The sequence below is a fragment of the Choloepus didactylus genome, chromosome 27 (genome assembly GCF_015220235.1).
Source record: "Choloepus didactylus isolate mChoDid1 chromosome 27, mChoDid1.pri, whole genome shotgun sequence".
Classification (NCBI taxonomy): domain Eukaryota; kingdom Metazoa; phylum Chordata; class Mammalia; order Pilosa; family Megalonychidae; genus Choloepus; species Choloepus didactylus.
In genome coordinates, this window is record NC_051333.1 from 23657096 (window position 1) to 23682350 (window position 25255).

At 51.0% G+C, this 25255-nt stretch overlaps 1 protein-coding gene across 1 annotated transcript; it reads right to left on the reverse strand.

Moving 5' to 3' along the window:
* Window positions 1-1870: 1870 nt before the first annotated feature.
* LOC119521206 (translation initiation factor IF-2-like) lies at window positions 1871-23368 on the reverse strand. The gene is made up of 3 exons (XM_037819241.1): window positions 23075-23368; window positions 22594-22875; window positions 1871-1918 (listed from the first exon to the last, which is right to left on the reverse strand). Exons 1-3 carry the CDS (start codon window positions 23366-23368, stop codon window positions 1871-1873), a joined length of 624 nt encoding a protein of 207 aa, XP_037675169.1.
* Window positions 23369-25255: the final 1887 nt, after the last annotated feature.

The following is a 25255-nucleotide window of genomic DNA, read 5'->3' on the forward strand; positions in this document are numbered from 1 at the left end:
GAATGAAAAATGGTCTAGTCACTCTGGAAAATGTTTTGGCAGTTTCTTACAAAGTTACATATCTATGTACCATATGACATAGCAATCCTACTCCTGGATAGTTATCCTAGAGAAATGAACACTTAGGTTCATGCAAAAACTTGCACACAAATGTTTATAGCTGCACTATTCATAATCACCAAAAAGTGGAAACAACACAAATGCCCATTGATGGGCGAATGTATAAACAAACTGTGGTACATCCATATAATGGAATACTCCTTAGCAATAAAACCAAAACAAGTTATTGATACACACAACAGTTTGGGCGAAACTCTAAGGCATTATGCTGAGTCAAGGACACCAGTCGCAGAAAGTTACAAAATACATGATTTCATTTACGTGACATTCTTGAAGAGACAACACTATTGTGATGGAGAACAGATCAGTAGTTATCAAAAGTTAGGTATGGAGGAAAGGTGTGACTATAAAGGGAGAGCATGAGGGAGGTTTGGGGCTGATGGAAATGTTCTGTATCTTGATTGTGATGGTGGTTACATGTATCCATATATGTGTCAGAATTCATAGAACGTGTATAGCATTAGGGAAAGGTGGTCTCCAAACAGCACCTGTCTCTGCCCATGAGCCAGACAGGAGAAGGAGTTGGGGTCCTGTGCTGAACTGCAGATTTTCCCCATATCCCCTTGGTTTGGGCATGCATCTCACCCAACTCTGAGCTGGGCATCTTCCCAACTCCAAAACTGTGGGGAGGGAGCCCCAGGCTCATGGGAGTGGTTGGGGACCGGGGGCTGAACTGCTTCTGATGGAATCTTCCACCCAGTGCCATGACTCTCCCCCCCACCCCCTGCCCTGTGTGCTGTGTCTTGGATTCCTGAGCACCTTTGGGATTCCACTTGGCAGATTAGCTTCTACCCTGCTGAAAACACATAGCAGCTACTTCCACCCAACCTCCATCCTTTGCAACATTGGGTTATGGTTGTCTGCTCATTTAGTAAAAAATGGAGTTTGTGTTTCTGTTTGGCATTCTTCTTGCTTTATTTCTTGTTTTATTGTTTGACAGATGATTTTCCAGAAGAGAAAGTGGCAGAAACTTCTCTGTTCTGCTAGCTGGACCCAGATACCACTATATTGTTAGAAAGCTACTTGGGGCTATGCAGCAAAAGGAGAAACGAAGGAAGAAAGGGAGGCAGGAAGGAAAGGGTTGTGGGGGGTAACACAAAGAGAGAAAGAGAGAGAGAAATAAATGGAAGGAAGGAAGGGAGGAAGGAAGGAAGGAGGGAGGAAAGAAGGGAGGGAGGAAGAATGGAAGAGAGAGAAAGATATAGGCTCCAGGAAGCAGGGGATCAGTGGTGGAAAGAGATGAAAGAAATTCCCAGGTTGGTGCTCAAAGAAAGTCGCGGATTATAACTGAGTATTTGTGTATGCAAAGGACCAGAATAGAACATTAGTGGACTGAAGAGGGGATGCCCCCAAGAATGGGAAGAAACTGCTACCCATGGATTATCCGATATGTTTGAGTTTGTGGAAAATTATATTGAGAGGCTATAGGAACATGTTGAAAAACTTAATCATAGGTACAAAGAAAACCAAAGCAAATGGGAATGAATGGATTATTGACTTCAGGGAAACATAAGGAGAATGGGAGCATTTGGACATCTCTAGTACACTACTCAACTCAACAGTGAACAATATCTACATAATCGATGATGACTATTAACTTAACAAATACTTGTGATACAGCTATCGAGAAAGAATGGAGAGAGAGGAGAGGGATGTACTAGGGCCAGGGTGACAACATGAATAAAAATAGGGAGCTTGGACTAGATATCGAACCTTCAGATGTCTAGTCCATCATGCTTACCTGGAGACATCACTGCTCGCTGGGGTGCTGAGATGTGTGGGGAGTGGATGGAGCAACCTGCAAGGAAAGAAGCAGTGGCATAGCATTTGTCTTTCCCAAGAAGAGGTAGACAACGTTGAAGGCCTCTGAGGTTCTGCCATCCCCTGGGGGTTAGGAGTGGTGAGGAAGGGCTTTACTCCACCCCCCACCCCTAGGACTCAGGGTCCTCACCTGTAAATTGGACATGGCCAGGATACTCTGCCCCTACACCAGAGCCCTTCCGGAACAGACAGATCCAACTTGACCTTGTCAGTGCCTAGCTAGGAACGGAAAGAGTACATCTGAGTTTTGGCTGACAGTTGAAAGTTTCAGAGTTCTCAGTCCAGAAACATGATTAGATTCCTGTCCTCACAGGCCTCTGTGGAGAAAGCTTGGACAAACTTGCTGTTTTAATCAATCATTCAGGTCTGAAATAATGACCCAACTGGCACGTCGGGGTGGCACCCTGGAGAAGGGGGTGCTGGGAGAGAAAAGCCAGGCATCGTCTCCCCACACACCCGAGCTCAGGGCCCTCCTCTCCTGGGAACTTCAGAGCTGCATTAAATCAGAGGAGAAGACAGAAAGAGAAGTTATGGGACTCTGATTCTCATCTCGGCCTCGTGTCAGCCAAAGTTATTAGGTGTTTAGGGACCATTTTCTTTTTTCCTCTTCCAAGGAGAACTGACATGCTTGCTCTCATGTTTGTTTGCTTCAAGCCCTACCTGTGAGCCCTTAAGTGAGCTTTTTCCCCTGCCAGAAATGCCTCCACCCTGTCTGACTCCTCTCTGTTTTTCCACAAAAGGGTTTAGATGAGAACGTTACATGCCCAGGGGTGTGCAGTTGTCTTCAGAACCAGAGTCCCAAACCCTACAACCCATCTCCATTTCTAGACCACCTACAATAGTTCCAGAATGGTGTGGCTGAGTCTTGTCTCCTTAATGCATTGGCAGCTCCCTGAGATCAGGGATTGTATTCGTTAGGGTGATCTAAGTTGCTAGAACAAGTAGTCGCAATATGCGACGGCTCAAGGAAGTAGATGTTTATTTCTTGCTCATATGGTAGCCTTGGTGGGTGTGTATTTCCACAGGTCATTCAGGGACCCAGGATCCCTCTTATTTTGTGACCTACATTATACCAGCTCCTCCTCCTCATCTGTATGCAGCTAGTGGATGGGGAAAGCATGGGGGAGTGTGCCCAGACTACTTCTCATCAGCCAGGCCTGCAGGTACAACTTGGCTTCTGCTCACATTCCATGTGAGACAACTTGGCTAAGTGGCCACATTGAATTGCAAGTGAGAATGAGAGCTGTCATCTGGCTGTGTCCCCAAGAAGAGAATGACTTTGGTGAATCAGCTCTTCTGCTCCCTCTGTCTCTGTCCTCTCCCAGGAGCCCAGCACAGAGAGGGACTTTCAGAGGATGTTCCTGAAAAACGTGGTGAGGGTTGGGTTGAGGATGGCTGGCGCTTGGCCAACCCCAGCGAACCTCATACAGCTCTGCAGACAGGAGAGACTTCAGGGCTCAGGGCTGAGCTCTGCTCAGGAACCCCTCACACCTGTACCTACCAACACCCTAAGAGGAGGTGGGCCCTGCAGCTGCTATGATTGCATCAGAAAGCAAACCCGAGGGTGGTCTTTCCAACCCCAAAAACCTCATTCTGGCCTTGGCCCACTGCAGTTGCACCTGTGCAGAAATCCACCCCATAGAGACAAGGCAGGAGGGTGTCAGCCACCCACTGAGATATTGCTAGGTCGGGAAACTCATGTATCTGGTCCATCTGCCTGGGGACAGCTCTGACCATCATGGAGTGGGTGACAGAGAAGTCAACGATGGCTTGAGGGTAGTGGTTTTGGTGGAGGGCCAGAGACAAAAACCAGACTAGAGGAGCTTAGCGAAAGATGGAGAAAAATAAGACCAAAGTTTATTGTGTGTATCACAACTAACACCACACACACACACACACACACACACACACACACACACACACACACACACACACCAGGACAGGTACCCTCCTCTCTGGAGCCCCTGCCTCCTGCGGATGCTGCCTCATCTCCCTGGCTGGCCCTTATGTCTTTATTCCCCCAGAGAAGCTACTTGCACAGGATTCTGGAACACTGACATCAGGATATAGTTGCAGGTGATACGCTATGGAAAGGGCACTGGGAAGCAATCAGAGAGCCTTTTTTGATACCCTACGTTCAAAATAGAGCTTCACTCTTCATCCACCACTGCTGCCACCATCCTAGCCCAATCCACCGCTGTGCCCTGTCTGGGCACTAACTGGGCTCCCTGCTCTCGCCCTTCCCCCTCTAAATTAATTCTCCACACAGCAGCCTTTGTGATCTTTTAAAAATGTAAATCGGATCACAAGCTCTGTCTTTAAAGCCCATCCATTGGCTTTCCATATCTCTTTTTCTCTATTCCCTTATTCTACTTTATTTTCTTTGTGGTAATTTGATTCTACCCATAATCATACTGTATTTTCAGTCATTTACTTGATTACTTTCTCTCTCACTGGAAGCGAGTTCTATGAGAGAGGGCCTTTATCTTGTTTAGTTCTGTGTCCCCAGCACCTATGAGACAGGCTAATATTTATTGAAGACGTAAAGTTTCTTTAAACCTCAGTTTCCCCAACTATCAAATTCTGTGTTTTTCACCGCTTAGGGGTTTATGAGGATTCAAAGAGAGAAAGAGGCAGGGCAGCCTCTATGGTTTGTGATGGCTTATGCCAGGTGAGTTCACTGTTATGCTGATTCTTAAACACACTAATTTTACAAGATGCTTTCAAATCATCACCATCCACTTTTTAAGTCTAACCGTGGCATCTTCACCAGAAACAATAGCTACTGCACTCCTCCCCTCTGAAAAACTTGGGAGTCTATTGAAAATAAATTAGTAATGCCTCATTCTCAATGAAAAAGTCTCAGGCAGATTTATAATTTTATTTTTTTCTAAGTTTACAGAATAACATAAATCAAAAGGAGCAATAGTCTACCTTGTGTTTTGACTACTTTGACCCTCTTCAACCTCTGCCAATTTTTATCTCATTTTTGTTTAACTTCATACATCAGAGTTTAATTTGAGAGCTGGTCCAGAAGACAGTGATGTATAGGTTACATCAAGTGCAGCTGAAATTACCCTGCCCCCAGGGACTGCAGGCTGAGGGGAGGGTCCCAGGTTTGTTTCAGGGGTAGAAGAGGTGCAGCATGGCTTGCCCCCTGAATCCCGCCTCCCTCCACCCAGCCGCCTTCATCCCTGACTCTCATTTATTGATTTGGCAGGATCTGAGGGGCTCAGAAGATTGCATCCGTCAGGACTCACACTTCCCAGCGCAGCCACAGGCTCAAAGCGTAAGCCACTGCGGGCAATGCCATTTTCGGGGGCAGAAAAGGAGTTCTATTAGCATTGATTTTTCCTCTTCTTCTTTAAGTTGTTATCTTCTCTGGGAAAGGGTGCCCAGCTGGCAGCGTGCAATGACCAGAGGGAAGGCTGGATTCACTTTTCTGAATGTTCAGAGCAGGGCCGGACACCCCACAGGGCACTTAATAGGAATTGATGCATGGATGGATGGGTGGATGGAAGGATGGATGGATGCATGGATGCATGGATGCATGGATGCATGGATGGATGGATGGATGGATGCATGGATGCATGGATGGATGCATGCATGGATGCATGGATGCATGGATGGATGGATGGATGGATGGATGGATGGATAGATGGATGGATGGATGAGTTGCCCTCTGCTTCGCTGTTACTTTGATGTTCTGTCTGGTCTCAAGGCATCTTGGAGAGGATAAACACAAAGAGATGAGCTGGGTCACTGACATGGACTGGTAAACTGCTGTCTGTCCTGGAGACTTCCCAAATGTGGCTTATGTTCTCTTGGGACCAGAAGGGGCCTTGAGATCTTCTCATCCAACTCAGGTCTGTCTCATCTCTGTTAAACATCCAGGGACCATCCACTCAAAGTGTGACCCATGGGGTTAGCATTTTTGCAATGTATGTTTTCTCCGTAGCGCTTGTTACAGTCTGAAATCACATACCTGTGTGATTATTTAATTAAATAATCTCCCCCACTGGACTCTAAGTATTATAAGAACACTGATAAGTTCTGACATACACAAGGAAGGTCTATTTGTTCACCTGTTCCCCTAGAGTTGGGCACAGTTGCTGGTGTCTAGATAGTACTCAATAAATATATCTGAGTGAATGAATGCTGAAAACACACTAGGGTGGACTGTGTGTTTGGGGGGGGTGGTGTACAGTTTCAGTCATCTGCTGTCAGCAAGGCAGGAATAAGAACAACAGGTAAACATGCCCAGGTGTGGAAGCCATATTAAACCTGGCCACCTGGACCACTGCTAGTCCAAAAGCCAGTAAGGACCTTCAGGATGCATTAAAGGTGGCTGGAATTAGGGGCTATTTGTCAGCAGAGGCATACAGACATGCAGCTATTGAGGACTCTAAATGTGGCAGGTCCAAATTGAGATGCATTGTACGTGTAAAATACACAACAGATTTCAAAGTCTAACGTGAAAAAAGAAAGTAAAATAGCTCATTGGTAATTTTTATGTTGATTACATGTTGAAATGATAATATTTTGGATATAATTGGTTAAATCAAACACATTAGAATTAATTTCACCTGTTACTTTTGTTTTTTCAAATATGGCTACAATAAAATTTAGAATGACATCTGTGGCTTGCGTTATGCTCATATCAGACAGTGCTGTTCTAGAGGACATTCTTAGTAGAGTGAATCACTGGGTGAGAGTCTTACAGTGAATTTTCACTGCTGAACAACAAATAGTTATGACTGAAGTTGTGAGTCTTTTGTGGCTGGCACTGGGCTAGCAGTTAAACAAATGCTTATACCTTTGACCCACTGAGTTTTTTTCTGTGATGTTATCCTGAGGAAACTATCTGAAACTCAGAAAAATTCTTTATACACATTAATTATATCATTATATAATATGAACGAAAAACAGAATATAACCTAAACATCTCAATAAATGTAAACTACGCCACACCCATACATGGAATATTATGTAGCCATCAAAACTATGTTTACCAAAGTTTTATTACAACACGGCAAAATGCTATGACAATGAAAATCAAATATTCAGAACACAAAATTGCATATATAATATAATCATTATTATAGAAGAAGATCATAGGAAAGCAAATGGAAGGAGTTAGACCAATTTTTGTCTTTGGAGAATGGGATGATGAGTGAATTTTTTTCCTTCTTTCTATTTTTTATTACATTTTATTTAATAAGCATTTGATAACAGAAGGGTATACATGTCTTATCTCAAATTAAAAAGGGCTGCCCTTGGGGGCTTCCCTGAGCTTTGTACAAGGCTGCAGATGTCGAGGCGCATCTGTTGATCCCCCTTCAGGGCACACGCAGTGACAAGGCAGCCACACACTTTATCTCTGAAACTGCATCCTTTATAACCTGTCCCCGGTGAGTCATTTATTCCAGAGCCAACTAAACCTCTGACCAGCCTTCCACAGACCCTAACATGCTTGAGAAGGGACTGCTGTGTGGTCTCTCTCTCCTTCCACTCCTGGCACAGAGCTGGGCACTCTGCAGAGGGATATGGGACTTGTTCAGGCTTTCTTCTGCTCTCCCATACAGCTCTCCTTGTTCCATGTCCACTCCGGAAGGCTGCCCAGCATGGCATTTCAGTGTGCAGGGCTCAGCCCATGGGGAGTCCTGGCAGCAGAGTGGAGGAAGGGAAGAGGGGGCGGTCAGAGTCTGCCACCCCCTGGCCACCTCCCCGTCGGTCTCCTCAGGCTGGCTGTGACCCTTTTCTGAAAGTCGCTGCTCCTCTCCAGGTGTCCCTGACCACCAGGTCTCCCCTTCTGGTTTCCAGTAACCAGGTTCCCCCTGTTGCCTTCAGACCTGGGGATGGTCACGTTCTGTTCATTTTCTCTTGTGCTTACTACCCCTTTTCCCTTCCCCTTTGCAGAGAGCCTCTTCAGGAAATCCTGCTTGTATAATCCTAATTGGAGTGCACCATCTCTTTCCTGCTGGAATCCTGAACAATCCAGAACCTAAGTATGGTGTCCCTGAGCATGTGATAGGGAGGGTCAAAAGTGAGTTCTGGGGCAGATCTGGACTCAGATTTGAGCTCTAACCCTTCTAATAGCCATGAGACCCTTCCCACCTTCCCTCCCCCTCCAGGTCTCACCATCCTTGTCTGCAAAATGGGCTGAGCACACTGCATTTTACTAGTGTTGTAAGGATTGAATGAGACAAGGTACCCGAACGTAGGCATGTTTCTGGCATGGAGTAAATCCCCAACAAATGTTAACGATCCCCATCATCTTTATTATCCACTGGGATGACAGCCTGATGAATGCAAAGATCCCATCAAACCACCCCTCCTGGGGACACATTGTGGAGGGGCCTGAATGACCCACCCCACCCCTCCTGCAAGAAATGACCCTGTAGCCAGCACTGCACTCCACGCTACACCCGGGTAGGCTCCAAACATGACTGGAGAGGGGTAACTCGGAGAGGAGGGGAGGAGAAGCAACAGGAGAGGAAGCACATTTTGAAAATCACTTGCTTTCTTACATTTTGTACTTAGGAAAAATACCAGAATGAGAAATAGGGGCATTTGTGGCAACAATTTTAAAAAGGGGAGGAGGGGAAATAAATGATCAAAAAGACAGGAAAGAACTACAAAAAATTGCATCTTTAAAATATCTGCATTTCAACCTCCGAAGGAGTGTATCTTTTAAAAGCTCTTTGAAAATGCTTCCCCACTCTCTTTGTCTCTTTTCTTTATAAGGCATCTTCTCTTTAACTCCCTTTGGGGAACTTCTTATAAATGAGGATTTGCATCTCCAGGGATTTCTCTGGTTAAGAAAGTGTTTTATTAAAAAATATATGTTTGCCACAGAATGCTGAGTGATATAATTAGCTGGTCCCTTCTGTTTTATTTTAAAAGGCTGTATGGCCAAGTTCTAATTAAACATATTCTCAGGACGTTTGAAATGTGAAGGTACCTCAGAAACGGGCACTGAAATGAAAGAAGCGAAAGCTTGGGGGAATGGGCGCCAGAAAGCAGGCTCTTGGGCCACGGTTCACGGGCCATTCTGAGTACCCACTACCACGGATTGGTAAGCCTGCCCTATACCCCACCCTCCCCACTTTAGTGGACACTGCCCTGCATTCTGGGAGGCCACTTATCTACACATATTGATCTCATTCCCACTGGGGCAATCCAGTATGGTTGAGAAGAGGACTGGACTGGGATTCCAGGGGCCTGATGTGCAATAGTTTGTCCTCTCCAAAGGGAGGGTTGCAAGGTCCCTGCCAGCTCTGATATCCTGATTGTACATTTGGATGTGTTCTTTTGCCTAGTCCTTGCCACATGGCCTGACAGTACTCCAAACGATCATCCTTCATTTCTGCTTTGTGCATTCAGGAATTAATACATGGCTATGGAATCTTCTCTCCACCCTATATAATGCCAAACTGGCTCAGCCAAGAGAGACCTGCAAAAGGGGTTGAGTGATGCTTACCTGACTCCCCTTTGTAGAGGCAAATGATCTTCGATATGGAAGTTTCTGTCTGCATAAGAAAGATTGCCCAGGAGCCCACAGGAGTTTAGAGTTCAGAAATAATCTCCTTTTCTGAATTCTCCTGCTTGGTCCCTTTGTGGTGCCTTCATTCTTTATAAAGCACTTTCACATCTATTAACACCTCTTTCGGAGCAAGGGGGACTCTCCTTCATTGTTGGTAGGACTACGAAATGATACAGCCACTCTGTTACCATTTGGCAATTGCTGATAAGGTTAAACATACCTTTACCATTCAACCCAGCAATTGCTCTCCCAGCTATTGAGACCCTGAGCTACTGAGGGAAATGAAAACATGTTCACACATTTGCATGTGCATGTTTGTAGCAGATTTATTGAAAATTGCCCCAAACTGGAAACAACCCATCAGTCCTTCAACTGATGAATGGATAAACAAACTGTGGTACATCCACCCAGTGTGGAATACTACTTAGCAATAAAAAGGAATGATTAATATGCTTAACAGCATGGATAGATCTCACATGCATTATACTGAGTGAACGAAGCCAGACTCAAAAGGTACACATTGCATCATTCCCTCTATATTACGTCTTGGAAAAGGCAAAACTATAGTGATGAAGAACAGTGACTCAGAGGTTCCTGGTGGAGGGATGGTGTGGCGTGAGGTTAAGGGTGGGGATAGCTTGACTACAAAGGCCAGCACAAGGGAGACAGAACTACTCCAAATCTTCATAATCGTCATGGTGGTTACATGATCCACGCCTTTGTCCAAACTCATCAAACTGCCGAAAGAATGAATTTTACTCTATGCAAATGAAAAAGAAAATAAATTTAAAACCACCTGCAGGCTGGGCAGTCAGTGTGGTTGTTGTTTGAGGTTGACTCCCCAATATTCATTTTATCCTAGAAGCTCAGTGATGGATACTGCCCCACAGAGGTGGTCCTAGAAGATCTGAGGGAGGAACTTGGTTCAGTGAAATGTGTCTCTTTCTTTTTCTCTTCCCTCCTGGAGAGAAGGAGTTCTGCTTGCCACATGTGACCCTCTTGAAACTGTGAGACAAAATTCCTTGAGGGAGAGATGAGGCTGGAAACACAGAGCTAAGAGTCAGAGGGCAGAGAGAAACTGGGTTCCTATTGGCATCATTGAGCACCCCCATAGCCAAGTTCCTTAAGCCAATGTGAGTTGGGTGTTGTATCACTCACAGACTAAAGCATCCTATGAATACAATCAAGGACCTCACTGGGGTATTTCTGATCTGGTCCACAGTCCCCAAGCAACTTGAAACAAACTGCATAATGAAGAACTTTTACAAGACAATAGGAAACATATAACTCCAACAGAAAATGGGAAAGGAGTTGAACAGGCACCATGCAAAGAAGAAAATCCAAAAGACCACAGGAGTATGAAAAGGTGCTCAGCCTCATTAGTGGTCATGAAAAAGCAAGTTACCCATAGTGAGACACCAACCACAACCAGAAGACAAGGAAATATTCCAAAAAAAAGAAGCTAACAATACAACGTGTGCAGACAAAGGTGTAGAACAATGGGGACTTGTAAAAACTGCTCGTGGGAGTGGAGATGAACACAAACACTTTGGAAAGCAGTTGAGAGTTGTTGTTATACATCCTCTGCGACCAGGCAATTGCACTCGTAGGCATGTGTAATAGAGAAGCTCTTCCACATGTGCTTTGCAACATATGAACACACATGATCACAGCAGCATTTTCATAATAGCCAAAAATGGGGGGGGGGGAGAAAAACCTAAATGCCCATCAACATGAGAAAAAAACTGCAATATAGCCATAGTCTGCAGCATTGAAAGTGAACCAACCACACACATCCACGTGTTCAAGTCTTACAAACATAATGCTGAGTGCAAAGGCACTATGCGAGACACAAAATAACTCATTCAATGACTCCCGGGGATGAATGTGGACCCGGCATCGTGGGACCGAGAGTATCTTCTTGACCAAAAGGGGGATGCAAAATGAGACGAAATAGTTTCAGTGGCTGAGAGATTCCAAATGGAGTCGAGAGGTCACTCTGGTGGACATTCTTCTGCACTATATAGATAACACCTCTTAGGTTTTAATGTATTGGAATAGCTAGAAGTAAATTCCTGAAACTACCAAACTCCAACCCAGCAGTCTGGACTCCTGAAGACAATTATATAATAATGTAGATTACAAGGGGTGACAGTGTGATTGTGAAGACCTTGTGGATCACACCCCCTTTATCTAGTGTATGGATGAGTGGAGGAATGGGGATAAAAACTAAAGGACAAATGGGGTGGGATGGGGGGATGATTTGGGTGTTTTTTTTCACTTTTATTTTTTATTCTGTTCTGGTTCTTTCTGATGTAAGGAAAATGTTCAGAGATAGATTGTGGTGATGAACGCATAACTATGTTATCATACTGTGGACAGTGGGTTGTATATCATGGATGATCGTATGGTGTGTGAATGTATTTCAATAAAACTGAATTTAATAAAAAAATAACTTATTCATTAGGACTTCATGTCTATAAAGTGAAATTGGGCACAGAGATGCACATGTAAGTGTTAAAACTACAAACCAAGGCAAGAGTTTCATTACTCTAAAAGTCAGGACAGTGGTGGCTTCCAGGAGAGGGGACTGTAATTGGTCGGTAGCGGAGGGCTTCTGGGGATTAAGGGATGGGTGTGCAGGTGTTAGCCTTATATTATTATTTCAACCACACACACACGATTTACACATGCTTCTGCATTTTTGATACCTCTCACACACACATACACAAGAAGCCACAAATTAGATGCCAGGGAAATGTAGAAAACCAATCTGGAGCCAGGAATGTGGGAAATTTGATCCCAGAGAGAGCCTGTCCCGATGGTTTTATCATAAGCTTTGCTTCACTTCGTTTCCATTTATCCCAGCCAAAAACATTTGAAGGCCTATGCTTTTCAGTAAATGTTGCATCCTTTTAAAAGTATCAATTTTCTCTCTTAATCTTAATATGAGTGTTCATCTTATAGAGTGCCTTTACTGATTTATTACACAGTTTAGATCAGATTTGTGCCTTCCATGAGTCTACAAAGTCTTGAGGGCAGCTCCTTATTTGCCTGGAGATCCCTCATTTTAAAAACCCAATCATCTTGGTGCTGATGTTCTCACAAATATTGAGGACTGGAGGGTTGATGTGCTGAGCCCTCTATGATGGGACTTGCCCTTATGAAGCTCGTTACTGCAAAGGAGAGGCTAAACCTGCTTATAATTGTGCCTAAGAGTCTCCTCTTTGTTGCTCAGATGTGGCCCTCTCTCTCTAGCTAAGCCACCTTGGCAGGTGAAGTCACTGCCCTACCCCCTACATGGGATCTGACTCCCACGGGTGTAAATCTCCCTGGCAACGTGGGATATGACTCCCGGGGAGGAATTTGGACCTGACATTGTGGGACTGAGAACATCTTCTTGACCAAAAGGGGGATGAGAAATGAAACGAAATAAAGTTTCAGTAGCTAAGAGATTCCAAATGGAGTCAACAGGTCACTCGGGTGGGCATTCTTATGCACTATTTAGATAACCCCTTTTAGGTTTTAATGCATTGGAACAGCTAGAAGTAAATAGCTGAAACTATCAAACTGCAACCCAGCAGCCTTGACTCTTGAAGATGATTGTATAGCAATGTAGCTTACGAGGGGTGACAGTGTGATTGTGAAAGCCTTGTGGATCTCACTCCCTTTATCTAGTGTATGGATGGACAAGTAGAAAAATGGGGACAAAAAAGTAAATGAAAATAGGGTGGGGGGGATGATTTGGGTGTTCTTTTTTACTTTTATTTTTTATTCTTAATTTTACTTTTTCTGGTACAAGGAAAATGTTCAAAAAATAGATTGGGGTGATCAATGCACAACTATATGATGATACTGTGAACAACTGATTGTACACTTTGGATGACTGTATGGTATATGAATATATCTCAATAAAATTGAATTTTAAAAAAAACCCAATCATTGAGACAGAAACCCAGAAGACCACACTCAAGGCCCCTTGAGTAAGTAATATGGATATCACAGCATCTGGGCCTAAACTGCATGCCATTTCCTTGTAGAAAATACCTCCATGACCTTATTCGAGATTGTTTACTCTACTCCTATTTTAACTAGGAGTCTAACATGCTCAGACATCTGTTTCCAAGAATACATCTGCTTAGAAAGGTACAAGTGGGGAGGGGGCAGGGGCCGCTAAAGCCAGCGACAGTTAAGAAGCTGACATGGAGCAAGTAGAGAGATGGAGAAACATCTCAACTCTCTCGGGTTTCTGGAGGTATTTATTGTAGGAACAACAGTAAAATATTACATTGAAGGTTGACTAAGCCCTTCTTTAAGAAATCAGGAACATGTGCAGTGCATAGTAAATGGTGAACATCAAATGTGTAGTGAACCTTGCTATTCAAAAAATAAATTATATATATAGAGAGATTTCTTGCACAGAAGTCATTCTGTAAGAATGCCAGAGATATTAATCAAAATCCAAGTCCCTGTTAGTGCACGGATACAAATATACAAACATAGATGCGTAACTATGTACATGCACACAGATGTATAGAGGAAAAGATCCATCTATATTTTGTGTAAGAGTGTGTATGTGTGTGTGTGTGTGTGTGTGTTCATGTGCATCTCTGTGGTTTGGATCCCATTAAAGAATTCAGGATTTGGATGGAATTCACTCTGATAGCTGAACAATTATGGAACAGCTGCATCCTCAGAACAAAATGACCTTTTCATCAAGTTACAAAACATTAAAGGTTAAAGAATGTTTGAAAGGAAGTTAATACTTTTAAAACATGAGGGAGCTAGCCATCCTTTCAGAGACCCGACCAAAAATTAAAGGCGAGTGCAGGATGGCATTTATGGGCACTGTTGTGGGGAAGTGTGGCGTATTTGCACCGCCTGCTTCTGCACAAAACCATGAATGAAACTGCCTCCTCAGGAAATGAGATGAGATGGGCCTGTGATCCGCGCAGCACAAGAGCTCACGCAAGGAACCCTTAGCAGGCTGGTTCCTAATTGCGATTTTGAAGTCACATTTCTCCCTCTCGTGACTAGCAATGGCAAAGAGCAAATCAATGAGAGTGTCAGGTTTTCCCGGTTTCTATTTTCCATTTGACCTGGATGGTGCAAATTCCAGTCACCACTAACAGGGAAAATAGGAATATCAGCGTGGCGACTCCTCACCATACCCTTTTTCTAATGAGCTCACAGAGAGGCCCCAAGGAAGCCCCCTGATTAGCCCTGCAAATGCCCACTCTTCCCAGGAAGTCGGGAGGCCTTGCCCTGCCTTCACAACTCTTTCCCTTTCTTTCTTTTGCCCCATTCCAAGCACCTGCCTGCTTCCTGGGGTGCATCCTGCTACAAGCCTTTGTCTTCAGGGAGGCCTGACCCTGGGGCTACCCTTCTCGCAGTGGAGACTTGAGGGGTGTCACCACGTTTTGGATCACTACTGGCTTCTCTGGGGCATTGATATATATCGCCCCCATTAAGCCTCATGGATGCCCTGGGAATGGAGTTCTATTTCACTGATGAGTTAGGTGAAGCTCACAAGTGACTTACCCAGTCACACAGGAACCCCCTCATGTAGCCCAAAGGAACAAGGGTTTCCAAGCACATCTCCAACTTTGATCAAATTTTCCTTCGCTGAGTCCTTACTACGTATGTAAGATGGAGACAGCAGTTGCAGAGGTGAAGGGATTGAGGCTCAGAGAGTGGGGGCAACATGTTTAAGGTCACTTGGTGAGCTATGAACTCTGGGCCCAGGCCCTCTATCGCCACATTCAGTGCCTGCAGGCACATGCAATATGCTGCTGCATACATGCACACACACACATGCACACACATACACATGCAGAGCAGACCCACTGCAGGCTTGACCCTTGTATGTTGCTCACAGGTATTTCTCTTCCAAGATAAACTGATGGAGTTGCACTGCACCATGCCTTCATTCATCATTTACTCCCTCATTCATTCTTTGTATTCAGTTGAGGGGGGACTGGGTCCCTGGAGAGATATCCAGCCCTCTACTTCCCCACGTTCACTGTCTACTTTCTTGTCTTTCAACATGCCCCAGATAGGGACATCCTCGAGAGAGAGAGTAGCTTGCATTTATGAACATTCGAGCAGGAGTGACTTCTTGACAAATATCACTGTTGGAAGGTGACTCTGGCCCATTTTCCTGTCTCATTGTTTCCGGCCAACAGGTGAGGTGTTAGAAGAGGGAAGGAGGGTGTGTGGGCTGACGAAGGAGGTTCCTCTTTCATAGTACAGAAAACATAGATGGATATTTTCCCCATGTATGTGGGCTCATGGGGTCAAGCCTCCTCCTACAGGTCCCCCCCTGCTTCTCAGGCTGCTGGCCTTCTTCTCATAGGAGAACCTACCCCAGGCATACAGGTCACCTGGGATTGGGGATTCTCGGGGAAATCTGGGAGGCCTCTTTAGTACCAGCTGTTCTCCTGGTGCATAAAGTCTGGGACAGAGCCCCTTTTCATCAGCCAAAACTCTATTAAAAAACTAAATGACTCAAAACCATGCTTAGTAATTAAACCCCTTAATTGTGTGACATTATGACTCTATCAGTAATACCTGTATGGTGATGAAAAGTCAAAATTCACTCTCTCAAGTCTGAATTCAGTGCCTACTATTTTGCTGTGTGTACTTACAAAGAGGGTTTGTATGTACTTACAGACAGGGAGCCCTTCCGGGTTCAGGTGCTGAGATGGCCCTGCGCCCCCACCCTCACCTCACATTGAGCAGTTTTGGGGGAGGGGAGACCAGAGGCCTGCTGGGCAGGAGCCCAGGTTTTCCCTCAGCAGGACAAGAACTTGAAGACCCTTTTGGCTGAGAGGAGGGGTGGGGATCAAGCACTACCGGAGGTACATGTTAGTTGGATCCGAACCCTAAGCCCTGTACAGATGGAGAAAGGACAAGCTTTCATCACTTCACAGCAGGAAGAGACAACTGTACTTCTAAACCCTTAAGCCTGCGGAGTGGGAGGTGGTAGCCATCTCAGGGGCCGTGCCATGGGATCCCCAGCAAAGAATCGGAGGTAGGGTCCGGGAAACAAGCAACGTCGTGGAACTACTAGTACATGGTTGAAGCCGACCCAGGGCCCTGCGCAAAAGTCCCCGCTCAGCGCGCACCTGGAGGAACAGCGGCAGTAGCCAGGCCAGGAAGCCGGCTCACCAGGTCCCCCGCGGGATCCAGCTCCCCCGCGCCTGCCGCCACACGCCCCAGACGCAGCCCCGTAGCAGAACCCTCCTGGCTGGGCACCTACACTCCGACCGACGCTGTACACACGTCCCTTCTTGCAAGCCTTTGCACACACGAGAGGACCCGCCGAGAGCGGAGGCGCTTCCTTCAGGACGCGTCTTTCTAGTAGAGAAGTTCTGAGCGCTCAAGTCCAGGGTCAGCATACTGGCGTGCCTGCTAGTCTTTCCCAGGGATGAGGCTCACACACACCAGCCAAGCTTTGCGGGCCCCACGCGGGATGCAGGCCTTGGAGATCCGCACCCTAGTTCCAGCCCCAGTGCTCTGGGCTGCGGCGTCCGCGCGGGCGCACAATACTCTGCCCAGGACAAACTGGATAACACCGTGTCTGTTCAAGAATTTCAATCTAGGAGAGGCCTTGGGGAGGTTGGCTATGGTCTGGAGTGAGCAACGGTCTTGTCTTGAAGCTGTGTTAACAGAGCAAACACACTGTTTGAACCTAAATGCCAGGTTGGCTAGAGGAACCTAAAGAAGGTGGAGGGAAGGAGCTAGAGCGCTTCCTAAAACTCGCCTTCGATTACCCTGCAGTAATCCAGCTACACGTCCAAGCACAAGACGCAGGCGGGCTTCCTGTGGCGCCCCTAGCACACCGGGCCAGCCCGGAGAGCCGCCTCGGGCGCCACAGAGCCCGGCGCCCGCCACCCTCTCCGCCTCTCCGTCCCTGGGGCCGGAGCGGCTGCCCGCCCGGTACCGCCTCTAGAGGGCGCAGAGGGAGGGGTGGTCCCGCGAGCTCCCGCCGCGGGCGCAAAGCGGGGAGCACCAGGGACTCCACCCCTAACCCCTGGCCTAATTTGAATATTTCATTGGCTGCCGCCAGTCTGGTCAATTAATCATGCAAATGCGGGTGCCCTCCGCGCCAGAGAGGAGCCACCGCCCGCGCTGGAGAGCGGCGCCCGATTGGTGGCCGAGACAGCGGCATTTGTAATATTTTTCTTTGGGCATTAGAGTCATTTACCAATGCCATCGCCGCAACTCCAGGCACTGAATCACAAGCCACTTAAAGGGTTTTATTGGCAGCTTTGAAACTTCTTAACATGGTCTTTCATTTTAAACCAAGTGTCAACCTATTTTTGACCACCCCCCCACCCCCACCCCTCGAAAGCTGCAGAAACTACAAACTACTTTGTCTCTTCTCGGTCTGTGCACCGGTGGCCGCCCCTGCATTGTCACAGGGAGGAGGGCTCGACCTCTTCGGGGTTCCCTTGATAGTCGCGAAACAAATAACCTTTGCGACTTCTTATCACAGAGATGGGTTGGGGGGAAAGGGTTACACTGATAGAAGAGAGAATACGAAAAGAAAACAGAGAAAGGAGAAAGAAGAACAGATGAAAGATACGGGGCAAGAGCTGAAAGACGAAAAGAGTTCAGGACTTCTTTGCAGCGGAGAAAACCCTCGCGGTTATGGAAGCCACCGAGATGAGATACCATGCGCGCTCTGTAATACGACCCTTCAGGCCGCCGTGCCCCGAACAACCCTGCCCACCCTGTTTTCCAAATATAAGTTATATTCACCAGGTTTCAAGAAATAAAAATGAAAAAGAACGCAGGCCCAGCCCATTGCCCCTCCCTCTTGTACCTGCTCTACTGGGAATTAGGCTCGGTCTTCCCCGTTTGGAAATTTCGGGGCAAATACAAAACCTTACTGTAGAAGACAGGAAAGAGCCAGAGAGGAAACGAGAAAAGGGAAAGGAGAATCTTGTTTTACAAATTCCCTGGCCACTTAATGAGGTCACGAGGCTCTGCAAGCTGTGCTGTCTGGTCTGAGAAGCCCCCGCGGTTTGATTTCTGAGACCTCCCCCTCCTCCAGGGTTCCCGTGTTGCAGGAGCCGGGGAGCAGCCTGGCATCGCGCTGCCCACCGTGCAGTGATTCGGATATCCGCTCTGGCCCGGCAGCTCGCGCACCCGCGCGGGGAGAGGTGCGCACCTCTGCTTTCCAGCTGGTTGGGAGCAGCTCGCTCCCAGGCAGGGGTGAGCCATGGAGGCTGCAGCTGTCTCGAGGGCAGTTTTTCCTCAAAGGTTATGCGAATGGTTTCCAAAATTGCCATTTCACCCAGAGTGGGGAAAAACTCGCCTCGTTGTAGCGGAAATTTTGGGAAATTTCCCGCGTAATCCAAGCCGATGCGTGGAATTGGACAAAGGGTATTGCGCGGGAAATTGCGCCCTCCAAACTGGTTTAATGCATACCTGTCCTCCTTAGACGGAAACAGAGCTGTTTTATTTCCTTTATTTGATCCTCTCTCTTATAAGAAAGTTTTTTTAAGTTCGGCATATGATTGAGCGAAAGAGAAATACCCCAGAAGAGAGAGCGGAGTCTACCCCAGGATCCCCAAACCAGAAGGTTCTGGACTGAGCGCACACAAAAGTGTGTGTGTGTGGGGGGGTGTTGAGGAGAGGAAAATCCCAGCTCCTGTCTTGGGAAACCTGAGAAAGCGGCTTCTAGGAATCACCCGAAGGTGATGGATACCTTGGCAGACTAGGTTTTCTCCGGGGATAATCTTGCTCCCTCCCCCCTGCTAGGAGTGTATGCTTGGTTCGTTTTTTAAAGAGGTTTATAACCGCCTGGATATCCTGAATCTGAAAAATTGAGGCGTCAGGGAGAGGCATCTTCCTGCCCAGACGGGGAGAGGTTGTCTCATTTTCTTAGAAGAGTGCCCCCAGCTCGCAGTTTAGATGCAGGCGCGCCTGATGCAGCTCCCCCGAGGCCCCACGGAAGTGGCATTAATATACCGCTCCGATTTTCGAAGGTTTATTTTACGTCAAAACTGTAAAACTTCTTGGGAGAATTTACAGACAAAACATCTGGTTCGTTAAAACAAAGCTACCGAAAAAGGAGAAATAAACTTTGCTGCTGTGTAAATGCACTTTTAGCAAACAATTTACCGCCTGGTGCAGACCTCTTCCCGGGTTCTGAATTTGTTGCGCCTGCACAGGGTCTGAGGTTCCCAGGCCCAATTCCTGGCTGAGATGTGCGGGTGGCAGGCCGAGGACTTCCGGGCACACAGGGCACACATGCTGGCCAAAAACTAGCCTAGACTGCAGAGTGGGTAGGAGTGAGGAAGGGAGCAGCTCCCTGGGCCAGTTTGGGCTCAAGTGTGAGGGGACTTAGCACCCCCTTCCCTGGTCCCCTCCCTTGGTGCGACCCTCCCCTGAGCTCCCTGGAGACCCATTCTTGGGTCAGAAGCCTTACATCTTGAAATGGGGCGCAGGCTCCCAGAGCGTATTATGCAGCTTGCCCTGTACCTCCCTTAGGGGCACTGGGAACCCTCCCCAAGGTCAAGGCTTAAACCTTGGGTTCCTGGCAAGGGGCATATCCTGGCCACCCATTCCGGAAAGACCGCTTTGAAAATGCCTCCCCCCACCCCCCGAAGTCTTTCTCCCCAGTATTTGTCCCAGATGAGGAGAGGACACACCTCGGTCTTGCTCTGGTCAGGCGGGCTGTCATCCCTTGCGGTCGACTGCCACCTTGAAAGCAACTCTGCTGCGGGCTGGCCGCGTCCCGGCCGCCCCTTCCCCGGCGGCGCACACTTCCTGGCACTGCCCAGCCCTTGTTGCGGCCCAGATTCCTGCGCTGCACACCTGCTCCAAGCCACACCTGCCCTTGACTTTCTTTTTTTGGCTGTTGTTTTCAACACTCGCTAGTGGGGTTCTGGTTAGACAAGGGGACGAGCCCTCCGGGTGAGTAGATGCGAGCAGGTAGGCCTGGGGACTGGGCGCCACATCCTGAGTTCCAAAAGCAAGAGTGGGATGTCTAACCTCTGACCTGAAAGAGGCATTTGTGCGCGGCTCTACTGAATGAGGTTCAGCGCCCCTGCGGTGGAGGAGGAACTGGGTTCCAATGGGTCTGAGGGTAGACTCGGGGGTCAGGAGTTGTCTTCAAGGCCCCTGGGAAAGTGTTGGTCCTTAAACGTTACCCCCAGCTGCACAGTGAGCCGCCAGTTTCCCATATGGGCGTTTCACTGAGCCCTGGCACTGACCCTCAGCCTATTTTTCTACTGCTTAATTTTAGAGATTTAAAAAACGCGGGACCTGCTGAGGTGGGGGCATCTTATGAGCTTAGGAGTTTACTCTTCTGCGTGACTCACACCGCGTAAGAAGTCGCCGGTCCCTGCGCGGGGGCCGCGGTCTGTTGTTGCTTTTCGAAAGCCATCTGAAACTCTTCCGGAGTGCGGTAAAAGGTTTCTACACAGTGCGTCTTCTACAAATTGTAGTTCCTCGGCCGGCTGCGGGCTTTTTCGCCCTCTAGACTAGAATGAAAACAGTTCCGCCGCCGGTTGTGGTGGGCGAAACCACCCTAGAGCGCACCGCGCTCTCCTTCCCGCAGGAAGGAGCCCCAGGCGGCGCCTCCGCGGCGGTCTCTGGCCTCCTCCGGAATCGCGCAGACCTCTGCGCTCGCCTGAAAGCGCTTCTAGATTCCCTTCTAACTCGGGTAGCGCGTAAGGAACAGCCGCGCGGGCTTTGACTGGCCTGTGTACTCGATCCTGAGGTGCAGAACACACCAGGCTCCAGGACAGAAATATTTGCAGTAGGAATAAAGTCAGGAAAACTCCTGTACAGGCGTCCCCCAGATGTCCGAGAAGTAGGCCCCCAGGGCGCCCTTCCCCAGCCTCCTGGTGCTCTTAGGGGAAGGACAAGTAAAACCCTTCGGCCCGGCGGATTGATCAGGACCGTATGTGCAAAGGTTTCTGCACGGTACAGGTGGGGCAGAGGGGTAAGGCAAGAAGAATAAGCAAAAGGATCACTACTCTCAGAGCCTGGGCACCAGGAACTCTCTGCAAAGCACTGGCTCCTCAAAGATTCGGCCCTGTCCTTTCTCCTTCTGTAAATAACATGTGAGTTGCAGACTGGCTGCCACCGGGACACAATTTCTCCCTAAGTGGCGACCCTGGTCCTCACTGGGAGTCAGGCAGAGAGGTTCCGTGTCTTCTTTCCCTTCCCACTCCTCCCCTATCAGGTCTTGTCACCAGCAGCCAGACTGGGCCTGGCAAAGTTTGAGCGTGAGATCTGCCTGGCGACCTCGACTACACCAGCCTTGGCCAAGCTGAAACGCGTTTAAGCCCCTGCATTCAGATAGTTTCCGGGTCTACACCGTCCCTGGAATGAATTTCAGAAGCCTCCCTTAGTTCTCTCCTGTATCCACGGAAGGAGGGCAGAGGGCACCTGGTGCAAGGTATTGGCTAGGTCTACGCCATTCCCTCCATCTGTCCCATTCGTAGAATGGCCTGCAAAACGTTTTGGGATCCCGATATTAGAGAGCGTACGTGTGGCTAAAAGAACACCGTGGAGATCAAGGTTCCAGGCTGTGCCCAGTCGGGCGGAAACCCTGTTTGCGTGTCTGGCCAAGGCAGCGCGGTAGCGGTGTGCGCTCCGCATAGCCCGCGTTGTGCGTGACGGGGCTGTCGCCGCGATGTGCAGCCTACTGACACTGATGGATGCGCCAATGGTCGGACAGACAGATGTTAGGGCGGATCGCACCGCGCTCGGCGCCTGAGCGGGGGAGGGCGAGGCAACGATCCGGCGGGGGTGGCCGACTCCTGGACCAGGGCTCAGGCCACGGCCGGCAGGGGAAGGGGGGCGGAGGGAACAGGGTTTGGAAGAGCAGCGAGGGAACGGAAAGGAGGAGGGAAAGCGCCAGCCTGGGCGAAAGCCTCTGCCTTCGGTGAGCGGCGCCCAGCGCTTAGGCACCCGCCGTGAGCCCAAGCGCCTAAATCCGCGCTCGGCGCGTCTAGGGCGGACCAGGGGCGGGCGGGAGCTGACCCCACGGGGCATCGGCTCTCTTCCCCGCGAGAGCCGCTGCGCGCGGCGAGAGCGCGGCCACCCGAACGGCGAGGCCGCCGGCGGCGTCTCCCACTCACCGTTTCCTCGCTCGCAAGAAGCGCTTCACGGCCTGGAGGGGCCGCGGCTCTGGCTCTGCGGTCGCAGACGTCAAGCGCACGCAGCGCCCCCGTCCCTGAGGCCGACCCCCGGTCTGCCCTGGAACCAGGCAGCAGCCGGTTCACGGTCCCGCTCCGGGTCCAACGCCCGCAGATCCGAGCGCTTCTGCGCGCGAAGGCGCGGGAAGCGGCCTTAGAGCTTGGAGGCGGGTAGCGGCCCATCCGCAGCCAAGGAGGCGCCCGCCCGGAGCCCAAGCCCGCGGGCTGCGGGCAAGCGGAGACTTTTGATCTTACCGTCAGGGTGAGATCACGGTCGCCTTCTCTAAAAGAAAAGAAAGCATGCCCGTGAACTTTTAAAACAAACTTGCCAGAACAGCCAAAAAGCAATAAAGAAAGAGGAGAAGGGGCAGAAAAAGAGGGAGTCGGAGACTAAAAAGGGAGGACACATGAGAAAAGAGAAAACCGAAAGAAAGGAAGGGAGAAGGCCGGGGTCGGCGCCTCCAGGAGCGCTCGGGCAGCGGGTCCCAGGGAGCGCCGCGCTGGCCCTCGCTGGGGTTGTCGGCTGCGGGGCCCGTGGGAGCGCCAGGGGCCCTGCCGGCGCACCCCGGCGCAGCGCCGCCTCGGGGACGGTGGGCCTGGAGGCCGCCCCCGCGCGCCCGCCGCCGCCCCGCTGCGCCCGGAGCCGGCCCGGCCGCGGCCGCCCCAATTCCCGGCCCGAGAACTGGCCCAGGGAGACGCAATCGAGCCCGCAGCGCATCGATGCGCCGCCGCCCGCGCCTCTCCCGCTCGGGCTCCGCTGCCGCCGCCCGGGGGTCGCCCCCTGGAGCTCCCGCCCACCCGTGCCTCGCGCAGCCCGTGAGTGAGCCCGCGTGGTCCCGCGGCCAAGGCGGCCCGGCCAACTCCTCCTCCCCGCAGCCCGCCGAGCCGGCGCCTGGGCGACCCCAATTACCCAATCAATAATCAATGCCCCTCACCCGGCACTGCCGGCAGGCTGGGCGCAGGGCAACGCGTGGCTGCCCCCTCTCCGGTGGCCGGGAGTCCCGAGTTCCCTCCCCGCCCCGACCCAACCCCGCATCTGCCGGAGTCCGAGTTGGGGGATGCGGCCCCACCGCGGGGGGCGAGGGGCGGGGTGGAGAGACCCTGATCTGCCCAAAGTCAGGAGAGGAAACTTGGAGACACCCCTCCCACACAGACCCCCGGGACGGGCCCGGGAAAGTTTGCCCGGGAAAGAAATCTGGGAAGTGGCGGCGGCGGGTCCTGGGGGAGGAGCCGGGGTGGCGCGAGCCGGGTCTGGGAGCGGCCCCCAGAACCTCCGGCCGGCGCCCGCCTCCACCGTCGAGGACGCTGGCGCCCGCCCACCCGCCCGCCGGCTGGCCCTGGCCTGCCCAGGGGGCACGGAGGCTGCAAAGGAGTGCGGGCGGGGCTGGGCAGCCGGGGGCAGCCCGGGGGCGAGGCCGGGTGGGGCCCGGGGCGGGCGGGGGTCGCGAGCGCCCTAGGACAGGCTCGGCAGCCCCGGCGCCGCGCCCGAGTGTGCGCGCACGGGGCGGGTCGGAGGGGCGGGACCCCTTCCCCGGACTGGGCGAGGGTCCTGGGCGGGCCCGGGGCCGGAGCTGGGGCGCGGCGCCCCGTGGGCGGGCGAGTGACACGATCATCTCCTTTTCCGTTAAGCTTGCCTGTGGCCGCCGCCGCTCCAGCCGCGCCGCGGGCAGGAGACTGGACCGCCGAGCCCCGGGCCGCGGCGGCGGCTGCGCGCCCCCCGATGCCGTGACCCCCGGCCGGGGCGGGAGGCCGGGGCCGCTCCCGCGCTCCCCCGTACTCCCCTCTGCCCGCCCCCTGGCCCCGAACCCCGCGCACCTCGTCTGGGGACGGGGCGGGGTGGGGGGGGCAGGGCCGCGCTCCTCCCCGCCCCCGCCTCCTCCGGCCTCGGGAGCGATTTGTCAAACTTCCCATTCCGCCGGCAGCGCGGTCCTCCTCCTCCTCCTCCTCCTCCGCCCCCTCCTCCCTCGCCTCTCCGCCCCCGCGCTCCTCCCTCCCGCGCCTCCCTCGCCCGCCCTCCTCCTTCCCTCCGCACGTTCGGGGCTCACGGCGGAGCGCGGAGAGGGGGGACGCGGAGAGCCGGGGCGCAGCAGCATCCTGCGGGCGGCCGCTCTCCGGGGGGGAGCCTGAGAGCCGGCCCGCCTCGCCCCCCCCGCGGGCCCGCCGCCCCTCCCTCCCTCTGCTCAGCCCGGCAGCGGCGGCGGCGGCGGCAGTAGCCGGAGGAGCATCATGCCGAGGAGGAAGCAGCAGGCGCCCCGGCGCGCAGCAGGTACGAGCCGCTTCCCCTTCCTCCTCTCCTCCTCCTCCTCTTCCTCTCCTCGCCCCGCGCCTCCAACCGGCGGCGACTCCGCTCCTCGCCCCGCTCCTCGCGCCTCTTCTCTGCAGGCGCAGAGTAACTCCGGGGCGCCGGGCTCTCCCGCTCGCTCGCCGCTCTCCTCTGGGGTGCGTGCGCCGGGCTCGGGTACCGGGCGCCCCCCGGACGCCCCGCTGCGCTCTGACCCACCCACCTCCCCCTTCCCTCTCTCACCCACTTCGGGACACCGCGCTCGGGGCGATCTGAGCCGGCTTGGCTCCCTGTCCTCAGCTCCAGGCTGCGGAGCGGATGGAA